Genomic DNA, 20,296 nt, shown 5'->3' on the forward strand with positions numbered 1-20,296 from the left:
GTTTTTTGGGTCACTTTTACCTTTTTTCCCCCCCCCTAAAAATCGTGATATTTGACAGGTGAACACCTGGAGCTTGTGTGGGTGAAGACTGAAATCATTTGCAGCATCGATTCTTTGTTATTCTGGAAGAGGCTGAGGGAAGAAATTTGGGGTGGATGTTCCTGGGAGACACCTGGATCAGCTCCAGCAGAGAAATAAATGGGGATTAGTATTTGCCACAAATGCATTCCAAAAAATCCAAATATTTAAGGCCAAAATGTAACAGTTTGATATTAAAATTCCAACTTAACTTTTAGAAGGGTTTAATAAAATTGTTCTGAGGGGGGTCAGGATTAACCAGCACAGCCAAGGTTTCAACATTGATGGACACAGTTCAAAATCATCCCATAATTCATTAAAAAGAAACCATTTGGCTAAAACTCCTTCCAGTTTCCAGGTGGGAATGCAGAGTTTGAGCTGTTGGCTGTGCTGGGGCTGCCACAGGAGAAAATGGGGCTGGGAAATAGGGAAGAGGAGGAAAACACACCAAAAAAAACCCAAAAAAACCCCAAAAAACCAAAAAAACTGGGAAAATAAGCCTGAACTCAGTTCCTTGGAAAACTCAATCCTGTCTTGCTTGGTTTAAAAGCAGGCTCAGCTTAAGATGAGGTTCTTCCAGCAGAGTGAATGAAGATGTTAAAAATACCCCACCACTGGAATAATTTATGTTCCCAGTTTCTTATATTCAATAAAGGCAAACCTTTTAAGAGTATTGGAAGAAGTTCCTCCCTGTCTGCAAACCCTTAGGACCTGTCACACCCTAAATCCTTCTCCCAATTCCATGCAGGATTTCAGGGCCAGCTGCCCTTGTGTTTCCCAAACTCTGCTGGGCAGTTCCCACTTGGAGCATTCCCATTTTGGGATATAAATCCAGGGACGTGGCTGGCAGGTGAGCAAAGCACAGAGGTAAAGCCCTGGAGCAGCAACTTCCTTGGGAGAGCCACTTGCTGCAGGGAAAAACCTGGAATCTATTCCCTGCCACTGCTTCCAACCTGGATTTCCACACCAAACAGCCCAAGGATGCCAAAAATTCCCACAAGCCCTGTTTGACCAAATCCAGGTGTTCTTCCCCCAGGCAATGGGTGATGAGCAATGACCCTTCAGGGGGAAACAGCAGGATTGGGATGTGCTTTCCCATCCCAAAGCATCCCAGAAAATCCCAAAGCATCCCAGGAAAAAATGGTTACAACCTCCTGCATATTTTAGATTTCAAATAACTCATTTCCATCCCAGGGTGTTCTTACTTAAGGAGTCTGAGCCTTGTAACCACCCCAGCCAGAGAATTCCCTGCATAAATGGATCCTTTGGGTGTTTATGCACTGGTAAAAGTGGTCAAAATTCAGGGAAAAATTCCTGCAAAGGAATCTTGAAAGAGTCTTCAAGCAGGTTTTGTGAGTGATGATGTGGCTCAGAGCTGTACAGAGTATTTAAGGAGAAATAAATACCAGTACATGCTAAAAGACAAGGTTTAATCATCGATAAAAATGTACAAAAATATTCCAAGGACAGCGGGTTCCCAATTTTCTCACCGAGCAGGGCTGGGGGCACCTTCCTGAATGTGCAGGGGCTGGAAAACAGGGCTGGAGCTGCTTCCTCCTCCCTCCTCTGGGCTGCTCTGGGCTGTGCAGGTACATTCTGCAGCAGGTTCTTAAGGCAACACATGGAATTGCGTTTAACATTGGATTTTTATTCCTAAATTTTCGAAAGGGGGAGAGAAAAGGTGGAGAGAAACGCTGGAGTAACAGCCAGGGCTGGGCCGGGTCGGGATTCAGGGAATGCCGAGGTGGTTGTGGCCCACACGCTCCCTCTGCTGGCACAGCAGGAGAATTCCCATCCACCACATTCCCCAGGATTTGGGATCGATGGGAGTCGGGACTTGGACAAGAATCAGGCTTGGAGAAACAATCTCCAGTGCCAGACAATCCCAAAATCCAGGGCTGTGCAGAACACATCAGGACACGGATTCCTTACTCCCGTTGCCTTCCCAACAAAACCCCACCCAACCAAATCCATCCAACGAATGAAACCACAAGGAATTAAATTAGGAATTTTTTTCCTGAAGCTGAACTGGGCTCTGCCCAGGCAGCCCAGGGCTGTTCCCTGCCTAGGAAGGACACAGGGAAAGTGCTTGGGGACACTGCTGCCACCTCTGTGTCCCCTCCAGGGGATCCCGGCCCCCATCCCGCCCCGCAGCTCCAGGCCAGGCACAGCTTTGCCCTCAGAATTCCATGGATTTTTCTACTTTTGACTGGATTGAAGTGGTAAAAAACTAAAAGCCACCGTTGTTGTGGCCATGGGCCACCGGCCACCGGCCCCAGGGCCTCGCCCACACAAGGCTTGGTTTTATTTTGCCACCTGTAAACATTTTTGGTATCAAGAATCTGCTCATTGATCTTCATCCAGCTGTTCCAAAAGAGTCCTCCTCTGTTTTTCCAGCTCCCCCTCACTGAGCTCGCTGCCAGAGGTATCCCAGTTTCCCTGTGGAGAGATGGGACAGCGGTCAGGATGGGATTTTCTGGGCAGCCTCCACAACAGAGCCAGAACTGGCTGCTCTGTGTCACTTGGGAACCCCAAAATCCAAATTTGGGAATGGGAAAGACCTCCAGGATCATGAAAATCCAACCTCTGACCTCTCCCAGAGCACACCTATGGAATCAGCATCCAGCAGATCCTGCTGCTAGAGCCCAAAGCCTCAGGAAAAAAGGAAGCAGAGCTTACGGAATCTTTTCCAGGCCGTTTTTTAGTGGGAGATTTATGCTTGGACTCGGATCTCTGTCTGGCTCTTTCCTTCTCACTGTCCCTCTCTCTTTCTTTCTTGTCCTTCTCTCGTTCCACATCAGATTCTGGCGAATCCTGGGGAAAAAAAAAAAAAGGGAATAGTGAGTATTAAGTCCAGCTTAAGTTGGAAGAAACCTTAAATCTCATCCAGTTCCACCCCCTGCCCTGGGCAGAGACACCTCCCACTATCCCAGCTTGCTCCAAGCCCTGTCCAGCCTGGCCTTGGGCACTGCCAGGGATGGAGCAGCCACCATTTTCCAGGGAAACCTGTGCCAGGGCCTCCCCACCCTCACAGGAAGAAGTGAAGCTCTTTCTGCTTTTCAGATCCTTCTGCTGCTCTTGTACAACAACTCAGAGCTTCCAACACAACCCTGATGCTCAGGCAGGCATGAGGAATGGCTGGGATCCTTCCCAGCTCTCCACAATGAAGGGGACCACCTGGATTTGCCAAGAAAACCAGCAAATCCCAGGTTACTCATGGAGTCCTTCACACGGAGTTAAATCCTCCACATTCAGCAGTTTGAAGTGGTTTAATATTAAGAATATTTAACAGAAGTTGTTATTTTGGCAATACCCTCCTCCAGTTTGATCCCAACTTTTCCCTTGGAAAATCCAGCTGGGATTACTGACAGCAGGTGCCAGGTTTTCCATAATCCAGCTCCAAACTGAACTGCACTTACAGACTTGTGCCTCCTTTTCTTGCTCTTCTTCTTGTGTTTTTTGGACTTCTTGTAACTCCTCTCTGCAGCCACAGGGAGAAACAAAAAACCCAGGAATCAATGGATAAATCCCCAGGGATAAACCCCCAGCTGCTGGGAAGCCAATCCCATCCCATACCGGATTCGGCGCTGGAAGAACGTTCGGACACCGACCGCGATTCCGAGCGCTGCCGCTTCTTCTTGGAGTGGCTGTCGTCGTCCTCGGACTCCGAGCCCTTCAGAGCCAGCCCAGGGGGAGAATGCCAATTAACAAATGGGAATTGCAGCAGGAATTAGTGCAGTTTGGAATTGCAGAGGGAGGATCTTCAGGAATACTCACGGAGCGGGAACGGGAGCGCTTCCGGTGATGTTTCTTGGATTTCTTCGAATGCTTCTTGGTCTTGGAGTGGTGGTGTTGACACTCGTGCTGTGGGCAAGGCAAGGAGGGGTGAGCTCGGAATTCCAGCAGGGATTGGGCTTGGAAAAACCCTAAAATCCCAGCCTGTTCCACCATGGGTAAGGACAACTTCCCTGGAGCAGGGTGCTCCAACCTGGCCGTGGACAATTCCAGGGATGGGGCAGCACAACCTCACCAGCTCTTACAGGACATCCCAAAAAACTGATGGGATCTTTCTCACCCACAGAAGTTGGGAAAGGTTAAAAACTCCATAATCAGCATTTAAGGACAGCACCACCTCATCACTGCCCACAGGACATCCCAAAAAACTGATGGAATGTTTCTCCTCATCCACAAAAGCTGGGAAATGTTAAACACTCCACAAAAGCAGCATTTAATGGCAGCACCACCTCATCAGCTCCTACAGGACATCCCAAAAAATTGATGTTTTTCCTGATCCACAAAAGCTGGGAAAGGTTAAAACCTCCACAATCAGCATTTAGTATCAAAATCCCTAAAAATGGGCACTGTTGCCATGTTGGAGCTGCCATAAAAGCAGCCAGGAGCAAGGGAAAACACATGGATTTGTTCCCTGGATCCAAGTTAAGCCTGGCCTAAACCCACCCCTTGCTCTGCCTAATTGCAAACTATAAAATGAGAAGGTAAACTGTCAGTTAAAATTCTTCCAAACTGCAGGAAATGGAACAAAACCTCCAAGAGTGAGAGCTGAAAAATCAAATTCATCTCCTGTTATCACTTTACGGAACAAAAATTCCCTCCAATCCTTCCCCTTCCCACCCAATTTAGGAAGAAAAGGAATTTTTGTTGTCTGCTGTCGAATGATTTTAAAAATCAAGGAATAATTACCTCAAGTACGTGTAAGAAATCCTTAAATATCCTTTTCCTTTCAGATTCCAGGGTGATGTCCTCAAATGCTGGTTCCTTCACAAATCTGTCTCTGATCTGTCAGGAAAATAATTCTATTAATGATACTCAAAATAATTTAATGATTGATTTGTTAAAATACTAGAAAAGAATAAATAGAGTATAATAATAAAATATAATATAGTCATGATAATGGCAATAACAGTAAGAAATAATAAAACCAGTAAGGAGTAACAAGAAAAGAGTAAGAAAAATAAAAATAAGAAAAATAGTAAGGCATAATAAAAGTAATAAGGCATAATAAAAATACGAAAAATAATAAGGAATAATAAAAATAAGAAAATAAAAAAAAATAAGAGAAATTAAGGAAAAGAAAAATAAAAATAAGAAAAATAAGAAAACTAAAATCTGCAAGAAATAAAACCAGTAAAAAATAAAAACAGTAAAAATAACAGAAATAATACAAATAAGAAAAAATAAAAATGAATAGTAAAAATAATAAGATGATAAAAAAGAAAAATAAAAACAATAAGAAAAATGAAAAAAAAATGAAGATAATAATAATTTTTAAAATAGTAAGAATTTAATAAAAATGGGTTTATTTTCACCAGTTGAAAAAGCTCCTGAACTGGTACGAGGCTAAACTCTTTTAATCCCAGATTTCCAAGCAAATCCCAAATTTCCAGTGTTTGGGGAAGCTCTAACTCATGGAAACATGGAGAATCCCACTGTTTTTCCTGCACATTCCATTTAAGCATAAAAATCCCCAAATATTTCTAGAAATTGTCCTTGGAAAGGTTTTCCAGGTTATTTTATCCCGGACAACGTTTACACTTTGAAATAATTCCAATGAATTTTGGGAGCTTTGTAGGATTATTCGAGTTTTTTTCCATTTGCTTTAGGAATTCTTTCATTTCAAATTGTAATCAAAGGGATCAGGATGAATTTCTCCCCATGCAACTCCAAATTTTCCTGAAAAAAAACCCAAAATGGGATTTTGAAGTCCCAGAAGCGGAACCAGGAAGAGCTTGGAAACCGCGGCGTTTTAAGGGATTCCCTTTGGGAATCTGGGAATTCTTTCCCAGGGAATTGCCATGCTTACATCCTCCCAGACAGCATCCAGCTCGATAGGGGGGGTGGCTTGTTTCAACATGCTCTTGAAGGCTGATTCCTTCCTCTTCATCTTCCGGGCTTCCTCCTTTTCCCGCTCCCTTTCCCGCGCTTCCGCCTTTTCCAGCAGCTGCGGGAAGCGAAAGGAACGAGGGATTGGAAAGCAGAAGGAAAATCATTCAGTTTCTTGGGGGTTTTGGGACAGTTCACCCTCAGAGTTGTGTCTCAGTCACATGGGAATGACAAGGAAATTAAGTACAGGTAAATGCATTAATTATTAAATCGAAGTTATTATAATAAATGATTATTTTATCGCAGATTAAGCAATTCTTTATTTTCCAAGCATGGAATTGCTGTTCCTGAGAATCCAATTATGGAAAATTATAGCAACACACAAATCGGGGGAAATCTTATGTACAAACAGGAGAACATCATTAAATTCCTATCCCAGAATTCCTCAAGTTTGGGAACGTTGATGGCTCGGATTAAGGTTTATGTTTATTTTGGCAACTGGAATCAGTTAAATAACTCTAAATAACAGAATATTCCTCAACTATTATGGAATTACTTAGAAAATAAACCCTAATTCCTGTCTGGAAAAGGGATTTCCCATCCTAATTACCCAGATATCCCAATTAATTAATGAATGTATTAATTAATACTTACACTGTTGAAAGCCAGCTTGATGTTCCCTGCATCCAAAGTGGTGGCTCTTTTAGTGGAGCTGATGACAGTGACAAAATCCTCAAAGGAAGTGTTCACTTCCACCACAAATCCTTTATCCTGGAAAAAAGTGGCTCCTTTGGCATGAGGGAACTCAGGAATTCCCTCAATTCCCACAAGGAAATCCCAGCTCCCTGGGATGGGAAATGTGGAGTTCAAGGAGGAGCCAGGTAAACCTCACCTTTAAGATGTCTTTAATTATCTTCTTCTCATCGTGGTAACGAGCTTTCAAGTCCTCCACATAAAACTTGAACAGGTCAAGCGCAGTTGATCCTGAGGGAGGGTTTAGTTAAGCCACAGGTCAGGTTTAACCAAAGAGTTGCATTTTTAGGTTTTAAAAAACAGGAGTAAGTGCCCTGTCCTGCCCCAAATCCCAGGTTTTCCCTTCCTTACCAGGCTGGCCGAGCATGCTGGTGAATCTGATGTCGGAGCTGATGGCTGGATACAATTCCATCCAGGAGGACATGGAATGTAACTGGCCGTGCTCATGCAGCTCATCCAAAAACAGCTGGAAAACACGAGGAAAATGGGAATCTGGAGTCATTCCTCATGCTTCTCCTTGGTACCAGCTGGGATGGATTGTCTTGGTAACTGGAATTCCATTGTTGTTCCAATAGCATTGAAAAATCACTTTCTATGTTGTTCTTCCTGCTTTTCTCCACCATCTACAACATTCCAGCTGCATCTCCTTCCCATCCAGGCCTATTCCCTGTCACTTTTCCCTACTTTTCCACCTTTCTGGCATAACACAGCAGAGAAAATGCTACAACCCAACACCTGAGGCTTTAAACCCCCCTTTAATCAACCCTCAGAAATAAAAAACCCCACGTGGAATATCCCATGATATTCCATGACATGTTTAAGACAGACCCCCAAATTCCACCAACCTGAAAAGACTCCCTGTTTTTACGCTGCCTCCTCCTTTCCCTCAGCAAACTTTTCTGCTTCTCCTCCTCCTCCTCTTTTTCCAAGGCCCTGATATGTTCCTCAAAACAGATCAGGGCATCCTCCTTATCCATGTCTAGCAAGAAAACAGGGGAGAAAAGGAGAAAAAAGATCAGGTTATTCCTTCCCACTCAGGAAGAAACCCTCCTTCCCAAAGAATCCTAGAGCCCATGGACATACTCTGGAGCTCCTCATCCTCAGCAAAGGTGGGGTTGTCCATGAGGTACTGCTGAGCCTCTGACCAGGTGGTGCAGTAGGTGACGTTGGCCATGTTATCCAGGATGTTCTTCAGAGCTTCCCAGTTCCTCTTCCGGAGTTGCTTGGCTTGTTCCTGAGGGGAAAAGTTTTTTTTGGGGGGTTCAGTTTGAGGTGGTTTGGACAGAAGTACAGGATACCAAGTGTGTTCTCCAAGAAAATGTAGAATTCAACTTTAATTTATATAAAATCATGGAATTCTAGAGTGGTTTGGGTTGGAAGGGACATTAAAACTCATCCCATTCCAACCTCCTGCCCTGGACAGGGACCAGGTTGCTCCAAGTCCCATCCAACCTGGCCTTGGACACAGAACAACACAGTTTTTCCATATCATTATTGCTTCATTAATTTAGCAGAAAAGTCACCATGGAATTTATTTAAATCCCTCTAAAAATTCAACACATGGCAAAATCAGCAGGAATAAATCCCAATAAACCCAAAAAACTTCCCTAAAATCTGCTGTTTATCTGCCACAAAGCCTCAACCACAGGTTTAAAGTGATCTAGGAACAAGTGAGGAGATACTGGATGTATTTGAAGGGAATTTACCTTCTCCTTCTTGGACAGGAAAAACAAAACATCCTCATAAATCTCCAGCCGGTCCCGCTCGGATATGGCATTCCAGACTTCCATCTCCCCAAACATTTGTTCAGCTTTTCTGGGCAAAACAAATGAAAAACACACAACTCTTTATTTATTTATTTATTGGTGACTAAATTATCCCATCAATCCCCAAGACCATCAGGGAGAGCTCTGCCCCAAGCAGGAACACTTTTATAGGAATTCTCCTTGATTTTCCCTCTTGAGAAAGTTTTTTCCAGGATACCTTTTGAATTTTTATAAATGAAGGAAAAAGCTGAAAATGGAAGTTGATGCCACTCCAAGCAGTGGATCCCCATCAGGATTTTTATCCCACATTCCTGTCCCAAGTCCCTTACTTGTATCTGGTGGTGGATGTCATCTTCTCATGGTTTTCCAGGAACCGCTGGAAGGATTCCTTGGCTTCCTTGTACTTGGATCTGGCTTCTTCCTTCTCCTCCTTCTCTGTCTGAACTTTGTAAGCGTTAAAGGCTTGCTTTTTTTCACTCAGTTTTGCCAAAGCACTTCCCAGGAAAGAAAAGGAAAGAATAATGTCATTTATAGATAAAGAAAAGCAGAGAAAAGAAGAAAAAAAAAAAGCAGAGAAAAAGGAAAGGAAAAGTCAGAGAAAAAGGAAAGGAAAAGTCAGAGAAAAAGGAAAGGAAAAGTCAGAGAAAAAGGAAAGGAAAAGTCAGAGAAAAAGGAAAGGAAAAGTCAGAGAAAAAGGAAAGGAAAAGTCAGAGAAAAAGGAAAGGAAAAGTCAGAGAAAAAGGAAAGGAAAAGTCAGAGAAAAACTCAGAAACATCAGAAAAAGAAAATAAGAAAACAAAAAAAATACATAAGAAAATCTAAACCAAAAAGCACAAGGCAACAGGTTTGACTAATCCAGATTTAAGATAAAATCAAATATAATCTAAACATTTTAATCCCAAACTCAGCATAAAATACCAACTTCCAAGCTTCTTCCCAATGAAAATTAAGCTGTTTGAAGCGTTTCTTTATGGGGGAAAGGAGGAAAATTCCCTGCCAACGGCACAAAATGCAGGAATATCTGTTGCTGACAGAATCTTGGATTGTTTGGAAGGCAAATTCCCTAAAAAAGGGTTTGTGTGGAATTAAAGGAGGACTCAGTACCTGTATCTGGGGTCATTAATGATCATTTTCATGGCTTGCTCCCAGGAAGCATTAGATGGAACTCGCTGTGAAAACAGGAAATTATGGATTAATCAAATCTGGAATTAACATCCAACAAGGAACAATTCCTTAAAAACAGCCATTGGGGGGGGGGGGGAGGGGGAAAAAGGCATTTTATTTTTGAGCTAAAACAACATTTCACTGGAAAACTCTTTTCTTTCATTTCTACAAGAGTGAGGAATTCTTCACCAAAAAAATCCAGTAAAACCTGGTAAATAAAATAAAAATTAAACCAGGTTTTGTAGTTCAATAAAACATTAGTAATTGGTCAATAAAATACCAATAATTGGCCCAAATACCTTTTCTTTTAACAGTTCTTTAAATGCTTGTTTAGCCTCTTCCTTTGTGTTCCACGTGTAGGTTTTTTTAACTGGTTGGGCATCCTCATCCTCCTTCTTTGCAGCAGCACTAAAACAAGAAGAATTTAATTATTTCAGCCTTTTTTTCTAAGTTAGAGGCACTGAAGAGTCACAAACCATCACAGAATGAGTTTTTTAAATAGCAACTCAAAGTAAAAAAGTCATTCTGATAATTCATGTAAAGCTTTTCCTTACAGGCACCACAACTGATGAAAAAAAGATCAAAAAAAGCAAATTATTTCAGCAAAATATTTCCCTCCTGTAATTTGCTGCCTGCTGAAGTTACCTAGAAATGATTCATAAAAATATAATGTTGAAATTCAGCAGGAATATTGATATTTTATATAAAAACATAAAGAGAAGTGCCTAAAAATGTGCCTCTTATCCTTAATTATGTCTTGCTGTCTAAAATCCCCCACAGCATTTCTTTTTTACTTTGAATGATAAAAATCCTAAGTTTTAATTTTTCACATAATCAATTTTTCATTATTAAAATAAAAGGAATTGTGGCGGGAACAGATAAAAATCTCTTTAGTATTTTATTTTCTTCCAGTGATAACCAATGGCACAGAACCATGGAAAAGGAGCATAAGGGGGAAGAGTTTAATGGCACCCTGGGAAATTCTTACAGCTACTGGAAAATTTATGGAATGTTCCTGTCACTGAGGCTGCTAAGAAATGAAAAACGGCAGCAAAGCCATGTGGCTTCATAAATTATCATGGAATCATGGAATGGGTAGGGTGGGATGGGACATAAAGGATCATCCCAATCCACCCCTGCCATGGGCAGGAGCACCTTCCACTATCCCAAGGTATATCCCACCCAACCTGACCTTGGACACTTCCAGGGATCCAGGGGCAGCCACAGCTTCCCTGGGACTTCCATCCCAGCCTCACAGGGAAGGACTTCCCCCTCATATCCCATCCCAATCCACTTTCCTGGAGCTGCAATCCATGCCCTTGCCTTTTAACTCCACTTACTCTCCCGAGGCCTCCTGCTTGGCCGCCTCATCCGTGGCAGCTGCTGCCGTGTCCGCAGTCCCGTCCTGTGTGCCGGGGGCAGCGCTTCCCTGGCCCTGCTCCTCAGCCGTGGCTGCCCCAGCACCGTCCGTGTCCCCCGTGGCAGCGGCTGGAGCAGATTCCCCCTCGGAAGCGGCTCCCGTGGCAGCAGCCGTGGCCGGGGCGCTTTCGGCGGCCGGGGCCGCGCTGGCTCCGCTCGGAGCGTCCGCGGCTGCGGCCGGAGCTGAGGCGGCTGCGGCCGCATCCTCCGGCTTCGTGCTTGGGATACAAACAACAACAGTCACCGCCAGGCACTGGTCTTAAAGATTCAGGGCAAGGGTAGAGGTTAAAGGAGAGATAAAGTGGGGAATGAGGGGTTTAGGGAGAGTTAAATACTTGGAAAAGGTTTATAGGCCCTCAGGAAAAGAAGGGCTGGAAGGCCCTCAGGAAAAGAAGGGTTGAAGGCCCTCAGGAAAAGAAGGGTTGAAGGCCCTCAGGAAAAAAAAAGGGTTGAAGGCCCTCAGGAAAAAAAAAAGGGGTTCAAGGCCCTCAGGAAAAAAAAAGGGTTGAAGGCCCTCAGGAAAAAAAAAGGGGTTCAAGGCCCTCAGGAAAAAAAAAGGGGTTCAAGGCCCTCAGGAAAAAAAAGGGGTTCAAGGCCCTCAGGAAAAAAAAGGGGTTCAAGGCTCTCTGGAAAGGTTTGAAGATCCCCAGGGAAGGTTGAAAGGCCCTCAGAAAAAAGGTTTAAACTCCCTCAGCAAAGGTTTAAACTCCCTCAGAAAAAAGGTTTAAACTCCCTCAGAAAAAAGGTTTAAACTCCCTCAGCAAAAAGGTTTAAACTCCCTCAGCAAAAAAATAGCATAATATTAGAAACATACCTGTTCTCTTCAGCTTTAATCATTGCTAGAGGAAAAAAGGAGACAAACAGTTAAAATATTGCTTTAAAATAGTTTATATACACAGGGGGTTCTGGTGATTATTGATTTAATAAAAGCAAAATTTAAAATATTTTTGTTACTATCAATAATTTTAAGTTTGTGCCCTTTAAAAATTAAATCAATTGAAATTAAAATAAGATTTAGAAAATGCCACTACAGGAAGATTGAGGAATATAAAAATGACTTTTTTGTTTAAAATAATTATTTTCATTTTTTAAAAAAGAGTCCGAACACCCAGAAGGAAAGTCAGGATTATTAAAAAGAATTTTTAAAAAGGAAATATTTAAATTACTGCTGCCTAGTCTTTTTTACACTTATTTTTTATCCCAGTTGATTTTGTTGCTATTTTAATTAATTAATTTATTTATACATATTTATAAAAATACAAGTCCAGCCCCCTTTTACCTTCAAGATCCTCCAGCTCTTTGGGTTTTGCCCAGCGGGATTCCTTTGTCTGGGAATTGTAATAGTAAGGCTTCCCAGAATCTGATTTATACTCCTTCCAGGGACACTTGGATAACAATTGCTGATGGACAGAAAACAAAGATTTTCCAAGGAAAATCTCCTTTAGCAATAAATAAACACGTAAAATAACAAGATTATAAAAAGGAGGGAGAGGGACTTTTTTTATCTGGGCACAAAGTGACAGGACAAGGCATGGAGGGACAGGATACAGGGAATGGCTTCCCAGTGCCAGAGGGCAGGGCTGGATGGGATACTGGGAATTGGGAATTCCTGCCTGGGAGGGTGGGGAGGGGCTGGGCTGGAATTCCCAGAGAAGCTGTGGCTGCCCCTGGATCCCTGGAAGTGTCCAAGACCAGGCTGAAGCAAGCTGGGATAGTGGAAAGTGTCCCTGCCCATGGAATGAGATGATCTTTAATGTCCCTTCCATCCCAACCCATTCCATGATTCTGAAATTCCACATGACTTCTCTAAATATTAAAAAAATACCTATTTTTAAAAAAAAACCCTATCTAAAAATAAGGAAAATTGAAGAATTTTGGCCACGTTGCACCCTCAGGTTCTCCCGACGTAAGGAGAACGATCCAAATGCTTCAGGAACATTTCTTATTGGAAGAGTTTGCTCCCATTGCTTCCAGCAGAATTATCCCTGCTGCAGGTGTTAGGCTTGGGAATCCTCGTGTTCGCACAAGCTCCCAGAATTAATTTGGGATTTGGTTACCTCAGCAGGGGTTTTGAGGTCATCTGGCTTCTCCCACGTGGACTGCTTGGTCTCGGTGTTGTAGTAATAAGTTCTTCCATCCGGGGATTTGTGCTCCGTCCACGTGGATTTCTGGGAAAATTCAAAGCCAAATTAATAATGAACAAAAGGATGGGATCCAACTCCACAAGAATAGTGGGATACAGACCTGTTTGGAGTGGTCCTCGCTGGCAGAGCTGGTGGTAGTAGAGCTTTGCTGGACTGTGGAGACCACGGGATGCGTTGTCTGAGGAGGAGACAAAACAGGCCTTGGAAAATCCTGATTAATTGGTGGTTTTCACCTAAATATCCTGGATTTTCCAAGTGCTGCAGCAGCACAGGAAAGGCAGGGACCCAAATCCACACCTTAAGTCAGTATTTTTCCACAAAACCTCCTTCTTTGGGAGTGAAGCTGTTAAATTCCACATTCTGAAGGGCCTAATCCCCACCAGAAAGTGGAAGTGAAGGGGTCAGACTCCAACAACTCCAAGACAAAATTCCAGCAGCACTCCCCGTTCCCAAAACTTCAGGAAAATTTATTCAGGAAGATTCTGGCATATTGAGCTTACATCAAACTTCCTGCTGCTTTCCATGGCCAGTTTTCCTACGAATTCCCTGGAATCAGGACTGTATCCACCTGCTGTGGATCAGTGACTGGATATGGCCAAGGGGAGCTGGATTTCCTGACAGTCCAATGGCCCAGGATGGAAATCTCCCAGAAATAATATGGATATTCATCTATATTTAATAATTAAGCTGGGACAAGGCCCACAGATTTCAAGGAACAACCAAAAACTTGGAAAAAGGTGGGAGGGGAAGGAGGGGAGGGAAAAAAAAGGGGGAGGAAAAAAAGAAACAAGGTTTTCCTTGAAATTCCTAAAGCCACATTTGCCCCACATCACATTGGAATTCCAACCTTCTGGAATTGTGCTTTCCACATACCTGAGTTCCAGGAGGGGTCACACCTAAAAAATAAAATAATTAAGAATTAAAACCAGGTTTGGTTGCTTCATTTTTCTAAATATTCCTCAATGTGTGCCAGGAAAAAAATGTCCTGGGCACCAATAGAGATTCCAGGACTGAAATGCTCCATCACATTTTAGGGAAAAGTGCAATTTTTTAATATTTCAGCTGAATTGGGGTAAATATTTTGAAATTATAACAAGCTTTTTACTCACCTACTTGTGCATCCATGCTGTTCACCCCTGGCTGTAAAAATAATTAAATTAAAACAATTAGGCATTTAAACAATTAAATTTAAATCATTAAATACTGAGGAATTAAATCCTAAAAAAATCCAATATTCATTATTCAAACAAGGACTTACTGCCACAAAAGGCTCTAATTCCTTAAATAAGGATTCCTGGTTCCCTCTTAATTATTCCTGCTCCTTAAATAAGCAATTAGGAACATCATTAGTTGGGATAATTATGTGGCAAAAGGCTTTGGATGTATTAAAGTTGCATTCATGGAGCTCTTCCTTCTTGAAATTCCTTACATTTAGGAAAAAAAAATCAACAAAATTCAAAGTTTTCCCATTTTTTTCCTTGTGGATTTAGCTTTGATTAAGGTTTGTTTTCAGTTCTCAGCTACAAACCTCAAATATTCCTCAAGAAAACAGAAAAATTGGTTAAAAAATGAAAATAAATCACATTGGATCAATTTGATTTGATATCCAACTGGAAGAAACCAGGGAATTCACAGGAATTTGCTGTGTATTTTAAGAGCATTAATTTGATCAAAATTGTAATTTTTTGCATATTTTATGAGCATTAATCTGACTAAAATACTGATTTTTAGGAATTCCACTGCTTCTAATCAGCTTCCCAGAGGGGAATGACCTGGAAAAACCACAATCCTTGGGTGACACATTCCAGGATCATCCAGTTGGCCTCAATCTTTATTCAGATTAGGTTTTCCACCAGGCAGCCAAAATAATCCACAAAAATGGGAGCAAAGGTTTGTGCTCTGCACTAGAGGAAATTCCAGAGGAATCTCACTTAGGGATATAAATCTGCATGGGGAAAAAAACCATTAAAATAATCTATTTCTACATTTAAGTGGCTGTTACTGGTTTTAAGTGGATCTCTTAGGGTTGGACTGAATTTATTTCCTAGGAACAGAATTTAATCTAAATTTTCTCCCCTCAGAGATTTCACCTGTATTTTGTTTTAACGTTTCCCTCTCCATTTCCACCCAAAGAACTCCTCATTCCTTGAGCCATTCCAGCAATTTTTATACTCAACTGAATTTCAGGACCTTGTACAAAACAATCTCTTTCTAATGGATTCAGATCTCATTAATATTGAATTAAAACTCTTCAAAAAATTAAAATTTAAGAGAGAAGAATCTCTTGGTCAGACAATTTTTCCTTCCTCCAAACAGTCCAAGGTCACAGTGGCTCCTGCCAAACTCCAGGAAGTGAAGGACAAGGAATGTGGGGAGCAGAATCCAGAAAGGAAAACTAAAAGGAGTTTAAAGACTGATGAAAATCACAAAATTCTTTGTTTTACAATAATTCAAGAGCCACATAAAACTCCATTGCAATGAAAAATACGTTTAAAACTGAAATTCTTATTTTCTGATTAAAGAAAGTAAAGACTGAACAACAGCAACTGCTAAAAAAAGCTTTTAAAAACTGGAAAACTGAAATGAAACTCACAGGAACCGTGGGCTGCATGGCAGCCTGGGACATGTGGGACATCATCATTCCAGGCATCACTGACTGCATCATTCCAGGCATCTGGAATTCAAGAGTATTTTCCATGTATTTTACCATATTCTCAACATATAATACAATCTTTTTATTGAAAAGCCATTATCTGATACTTCTTTTTAATTAAAAAAACCCCAAACATCCCTCTTAGGTGACAAAAAATAAAATAGATTTGTGGGATTGTGATTCCCTTCATCACACTCCCACTACACAGGGATCCTCATATTAGGAATGACATGTCCAGATTCCAAAGTTGGATACGAAATATCAATAAAGACCATTTAAACCCCAAAGGAACACCATCAAATGATGGGGGGGGCTGTTAATAAACCATCACTGAAATCCTAAGTAAAAGCAGGAAAAAATAAAGGTTAGGAATGATTTCTGCAGAATTCCAAGGCTACAGGGAATAAAAGAACAAAGGAAAGGTGAACCCCCAGACACGACATTTACCTTCAGCTTTTTGCTCTCCATCTACCAAAAAGTCCTGAGTTGCTCCCTAACATGTGAAATATTTCCTGTCTAAAGAGTGGGAATTGTGGAAAAGAAGTTACAAAAAAGTAGAAGAATAAACCAGAATTTCTGCTTTGCTTTCTAATGAACACACACAGTGCTAATGAGTCAAATCCTCCTCATTTTTTAAAAAACTGCTTTATTTTCACCCCAGAAGCTGCAAATTCACAGTGAAGAAATTCCTACCAAGCCTTTACACTCCAATTTAAGGAAAAATACGGATGCTGTGTCCAAGGAATTACAAAGGAAGAGTTGCCACCATGGGCTGTTCCCAAAGGTTTAATCCTTCCCTGCCATCCCCTCTCTGCCCAGTCTCCACTTCCATAATCCACCATCACAGGGAGCATCCCTAGGATATTAACCATTCCTGGGATATTTATTATATCCAGAAAGAGAATTATTTCTTTCAGGAGTTGAGGGTTTAATCAGAAACCACACAGGAAATGTGATAACTGAAAAGAAAAGCTGCCAAAAGCGGGGCCTTGCTTGTGGCTGTGACACTTCTCAGGGCTTTTTTCCTGTCCCATGGCATCAGCAACAACGGGATACAGGGATTATAAATCAATCCCTAGGATTCAAGCAGGAATTCTGCAAAAATTCAATATGTATTTATTTCTTCCCTTGCTGTAATGTTCTTGTGTGTGGATGTAGGAATCGGCCAAGAATTCAAGAGACATGAAGTTCCAAACCAACCTTATCCCTTCAAAATGTACAGGAAACTTCCAATAAACTTTAATAAACCCCAAATTATGGATTCATACCTGTTTATAACTGGAGTTAGAGGTGCACTAATTACCTGTTCACATACCAATTGATAATTAAAGTTACAGTGTTCCCCATGAGAAGAGTTTTAACCTGGACAGGATAAAATTCCCTGAATTACTGACCTTTCCTCTTCCCAGGGAGATTTACCCAGCTCAGGGATCCCTTGGCATCATTATGGGAAGACAGGGAATAAAATGATCCTTGTGGAAGGGCCTTACCTGCCCCATTGGGGGTCCTCCCATGGGGGGCATCATCTGAGGCATCATCCCGTGGGGAACTGGGGGCATGTTGGGAGGTCTCTGTCCCATGGGATGCATCCCCATGGGGGGGTAGTGGGGCATTCCTGGGTGTCCCATCTGGAAAACAGCAACAAACAGGGAAAATCAGCAGGAAGGCAATGACCCAAAACATTCACTAAAGGGAATAAGGGAGATGCCTTTCCTGCTTTTTTAATTATTGAAACACTTTAAGAACTTTCTGTTCCAAACAAAGGCAACAGCTCTGAGAGTACCTCAAGGTAAACCCTGGGCAGAATTTCCCTTTGGAAAACACATTTAACGGGGAAAAAGAAATCAAATTATTGATTGCAGAATCCCAGAATGGTTTAGGTTGGAAGGAACCTTAAAGCTCATCCAGCTCTACCCCTGACACCTCCCACTATCCCAGGGTGCTCCAGCCTGGCCTTGGACACTGCCAAGGATCCAAGGGCAGCCACAGCTTCTCTGGGAATTCCATCCCAGCCCCTCCCCACCCTCCCAGGGGAGGATTTCTCCCTAATTACCCCAAACTCTACCACCTTTCAGTCCAAAACCAGTTTTCCAATGATTTTTCTTAGGCCAGAAACCACAAGTAACTAAAAGGGTTTGAATCTTCTGGAGAGAACACCTGACTTTTCTCAATCACATCCTCTCACAGCACATGCAGTGACAGCTCCTGTTTCCCAAGTCCCAGGTAATTCCAGGTGGAACAGTGTTCCTTAAAATTCTCCTCTGACCTTTTTCAGTGTTTTCTTGAGTTCAGAGGGACCCGTCACCCTGGTGCTGTCTGTCACCAGTTGTGGAGAGTGAGAAGGTCCGCCTGAGCCTCCTTTTCTCGAGGCTGAGCCCCTTTCCCACCTCCCCCAGCCGCTCCTGCTGCTCCAGACCCTTTCCCAGCTCTGGATACAGCCAGGTCTGTGATCCAGTGTGTCCTGGCAGGCATCAGGAAGAGCATTTCCAGAAGGTCAGGCAGCTGATCCTGCCTTTCTGCCCAGCTCTATGAGGCACCTCTGGAGTGCTGTGTCCAGCTCTGGATCCTCAGCCCAGCAGGGCCAGGGAGCTCCTGGAGAGGCTCCAGCGGAGGCTGCGCAGCTGAGGAAGGGCCTGGAGCATCCCCGTGCCCAGCACAGGCTGAGGGAGCCGGGGCTGCTCAGCCTCGAGAGGAGCCCCAGCTGAGAGGGGCCCTCAGCCCTGGGTGTCCCTGGCTGCAGGGAGGGCTCAGGGCAGGGCCCGGGCTCTGCTCCGGGGCCCGGCAGCGGCACCAGAGCACCGGGCAGGGCCTGAGCCCGGCAATTGCCCTGCACAGGAGCAAGAACTTCTTCCTTGTGCGGGTGCCAGGTACCCAGAGAAAGTTTGGCGCTTCCCTCAGTGGGGATACTCAGAACCGCCTGCACACAACTCTGTGCCATGGGATGCCCATCCCACCCAACCCTGGCATGACCCCGCTAGAGCAGGGAGGCGGGACCAGCTCCCCAACGCTGTGACTCCGCGCCCCCCCACCCGAGCCCGCACTCACCATGAGGGAGCCGCGGTCGACGCCGCCGGGCCGCATGGCGGGGCTGAGCAGGGAGCCCCCGCAGCGGCCCAGGAGGCGCCCGCGCAGCGGCGGCCGCGGGGCCGCGGGCCCGAAGGGCAGCAGCGGCTCGGGGTCCCCGCGGGGCGGGAGCAGCGGCGCCAGGAGGCTGACGGGCTTCCCCGCCGGCCAATCGGGGCGCGCCGCCAGCCGCGCGCTCTTCGGCGATTGGTCGGCGCCCGAGCCCACCGGCCGCACGGCGTCGCCCGGCGTCAGCTGCATGAGGGGCGGCGGCTTCGGCAGCGAGAACGGCAGCGGCTGCGGAGAGGCGGCGGCGGCCGCGGCCGTAGAGTCCCCGCCGGACATGGCGGCGGCGGGCGGCGCGGCCCCGCCGCGCGGGGCTCGCTCGGGCGGCTCCCGGGAGCGCGGGGCGCGGAGCGAAGCGGCAGCTGCGGCGGCCGAGCGCGGGGCACGCCGGGAAACCGCTCACGTGGGACCGGGGGCGGTGCGCGATGGGCCGGGCGGCACCAACAGCGCCGGAAGGAGGGGGGACTTCCCGCTCCACCTATTTCAGCTTGGCGTTCAAGCCGACCGGGAGGTGGCGGTAGATCTCCCCTCAGCCGTGCTGCGGGGTGGTACGCGCCGAGCTCCTGCGCCCCCCCCGTGGCGGTGCGGGGTGGTACGGGCCGAGCGCGGCCGGGCCGGTGCCCGTTCCCCCCCGCCCCGCGCGCCGTGGTTGGTGCCGCTGAGAGGGAGCGGCCGCCATGGCCATGGCGGGCGGGGGAGATCCCGCTGGGATCGGGGAATATCCCGGTGGGAAGGGACCCACAGGCATCAGCCAGTCCGACTCCTGCACCTGCACAGCCCAACAACCCCCCCCTGTGCCTCAGAGCCTTGTCCAAGCGCTCCTGGAGCTCCGGCAGCCTTGAGGCCGTGACAGTTCCAGGGATCCAGGGGCAGCCCCAGCTGCTCTGGGCACCCTGTGCAGGGCCTGCCCACCCTCCCAGCCAGGAATTCCTGCCCAAAATCCCATCCATTCTTGCCCAAAATCCCATCCTTCCCTGCCCTCTGGCCGTGGGAAGCCGTTCCCTGCGTCCTGGCATTGCAGGGCCCGGGAGAAAAGGCCAAAAAGGAGAACTGAAAACAGAAACAATGTTAAAGCTCAATGTAACTTCAGCTGGAATTGTCTAAAATGTAACTCTTGGTTTTCAAAGAAGAGTTAAAATCCTGGTGTTTTCCTTGCACAAATTCCTCCTGCCAAGGTTTTGGTGTGGAGGAAGGAGTTAATTGATTAAATCACGGTAAAATTGTATATGACCTAAAATTACTGCTCGTCAATCAAATCACTGGGAGAGATGCATTTGATATATTTGATAATCTTGGTTTAATATCACAAATCCGATATCAAGACGTCAAGATCCACCTGAATAAAGTGG

General features: G+C 44.7%; 1 protein-coding gene across 1 annotated transcript; it reads right to left on the bottom strand.

The window, feature by feature from the left end:
- Nucleotides 1-1,489: 1,489 nt before the first annotated feature.
- On the bottom strand, nt 1,490-19,331 carry PRPF40A (pre-mRNA processing factor 40 homolog A). Its single transcript, XM_082285444.1, has 26 exons — nt 18,864-19,331; nt 17,309-17,446; nt 15,759-15,839; nt 14,275-14,305; nt 14,039-14,061; nt 13,266-13,343; nt 13,079-13,189; nt 12,301-12,421; nt 11,836-11,860; nt 10,943-11,239; nt 9,902-10,010; nt 9,543-9,607; nt 8,768-8,932; nt 8,379-8,487; nt 7,756-7,906; nt 7,518-7,651; nt 7,024-7,138; nt 6,812-6,903; nt 6,574-6,690; nt 5,900-6,037; nt 4,780-4,875; nt 3,856-3,942; nt 3,655-3,751; nt 3,498-3,559; nt 2,758-2,892; nt 1,490-2,517 (listed from the first exon to the last, which is right to left on the bottom strand). The coding sequence occupies exons 1-26, from the start codon at nt 19,224-19,226 to the stop codon at nt 2,425-2,427; spliced, it is 3,033 nt and encodes a 1,010-aa protein (XP_082141570.1). The 5' UTR covers nt 19,227-19,331; the 3' UTR covers nt 1,490-2,424.
- Between the last annotated feature and the right edge of the window lie 965 nt (nt 19,332-20,296).

The sequence above is a fragment of the Coloeus monedula genome, assembly GCF_965178545.1.
Source record: "Coloeus monedula genome assembly, chromosome: 7".
Lineage (NCBI taxonomy): Eukaryota > Metazoa > Chordata > Aves > Passeriformes > Corvidae > Coloeus > Coloeus monedula.

Coding starts and splice junctions, on each gene's coding strand:
- PRPF40A (XM_082285444.1), bottom strand. CDS start 19,226: ATGTCCGGCGGGGACTCTACGGCCGCGGCCGCCGCCGCCTCTCCGCAG. Junction 13,190..13,265: donor GCGAGGACCACTCCAAACAG/GTCTGTATCCCA, acceptor GAATTTTCCCAG/AAATCCACGTGGACGGAGCA. Junction 2,518..2,757: donor AACGGCCTGGAAAAGATTCC/GTAAGCTCTGCT, acceptor ATCTCTCCACAG/GGAAACTGGGATACCTCTGG.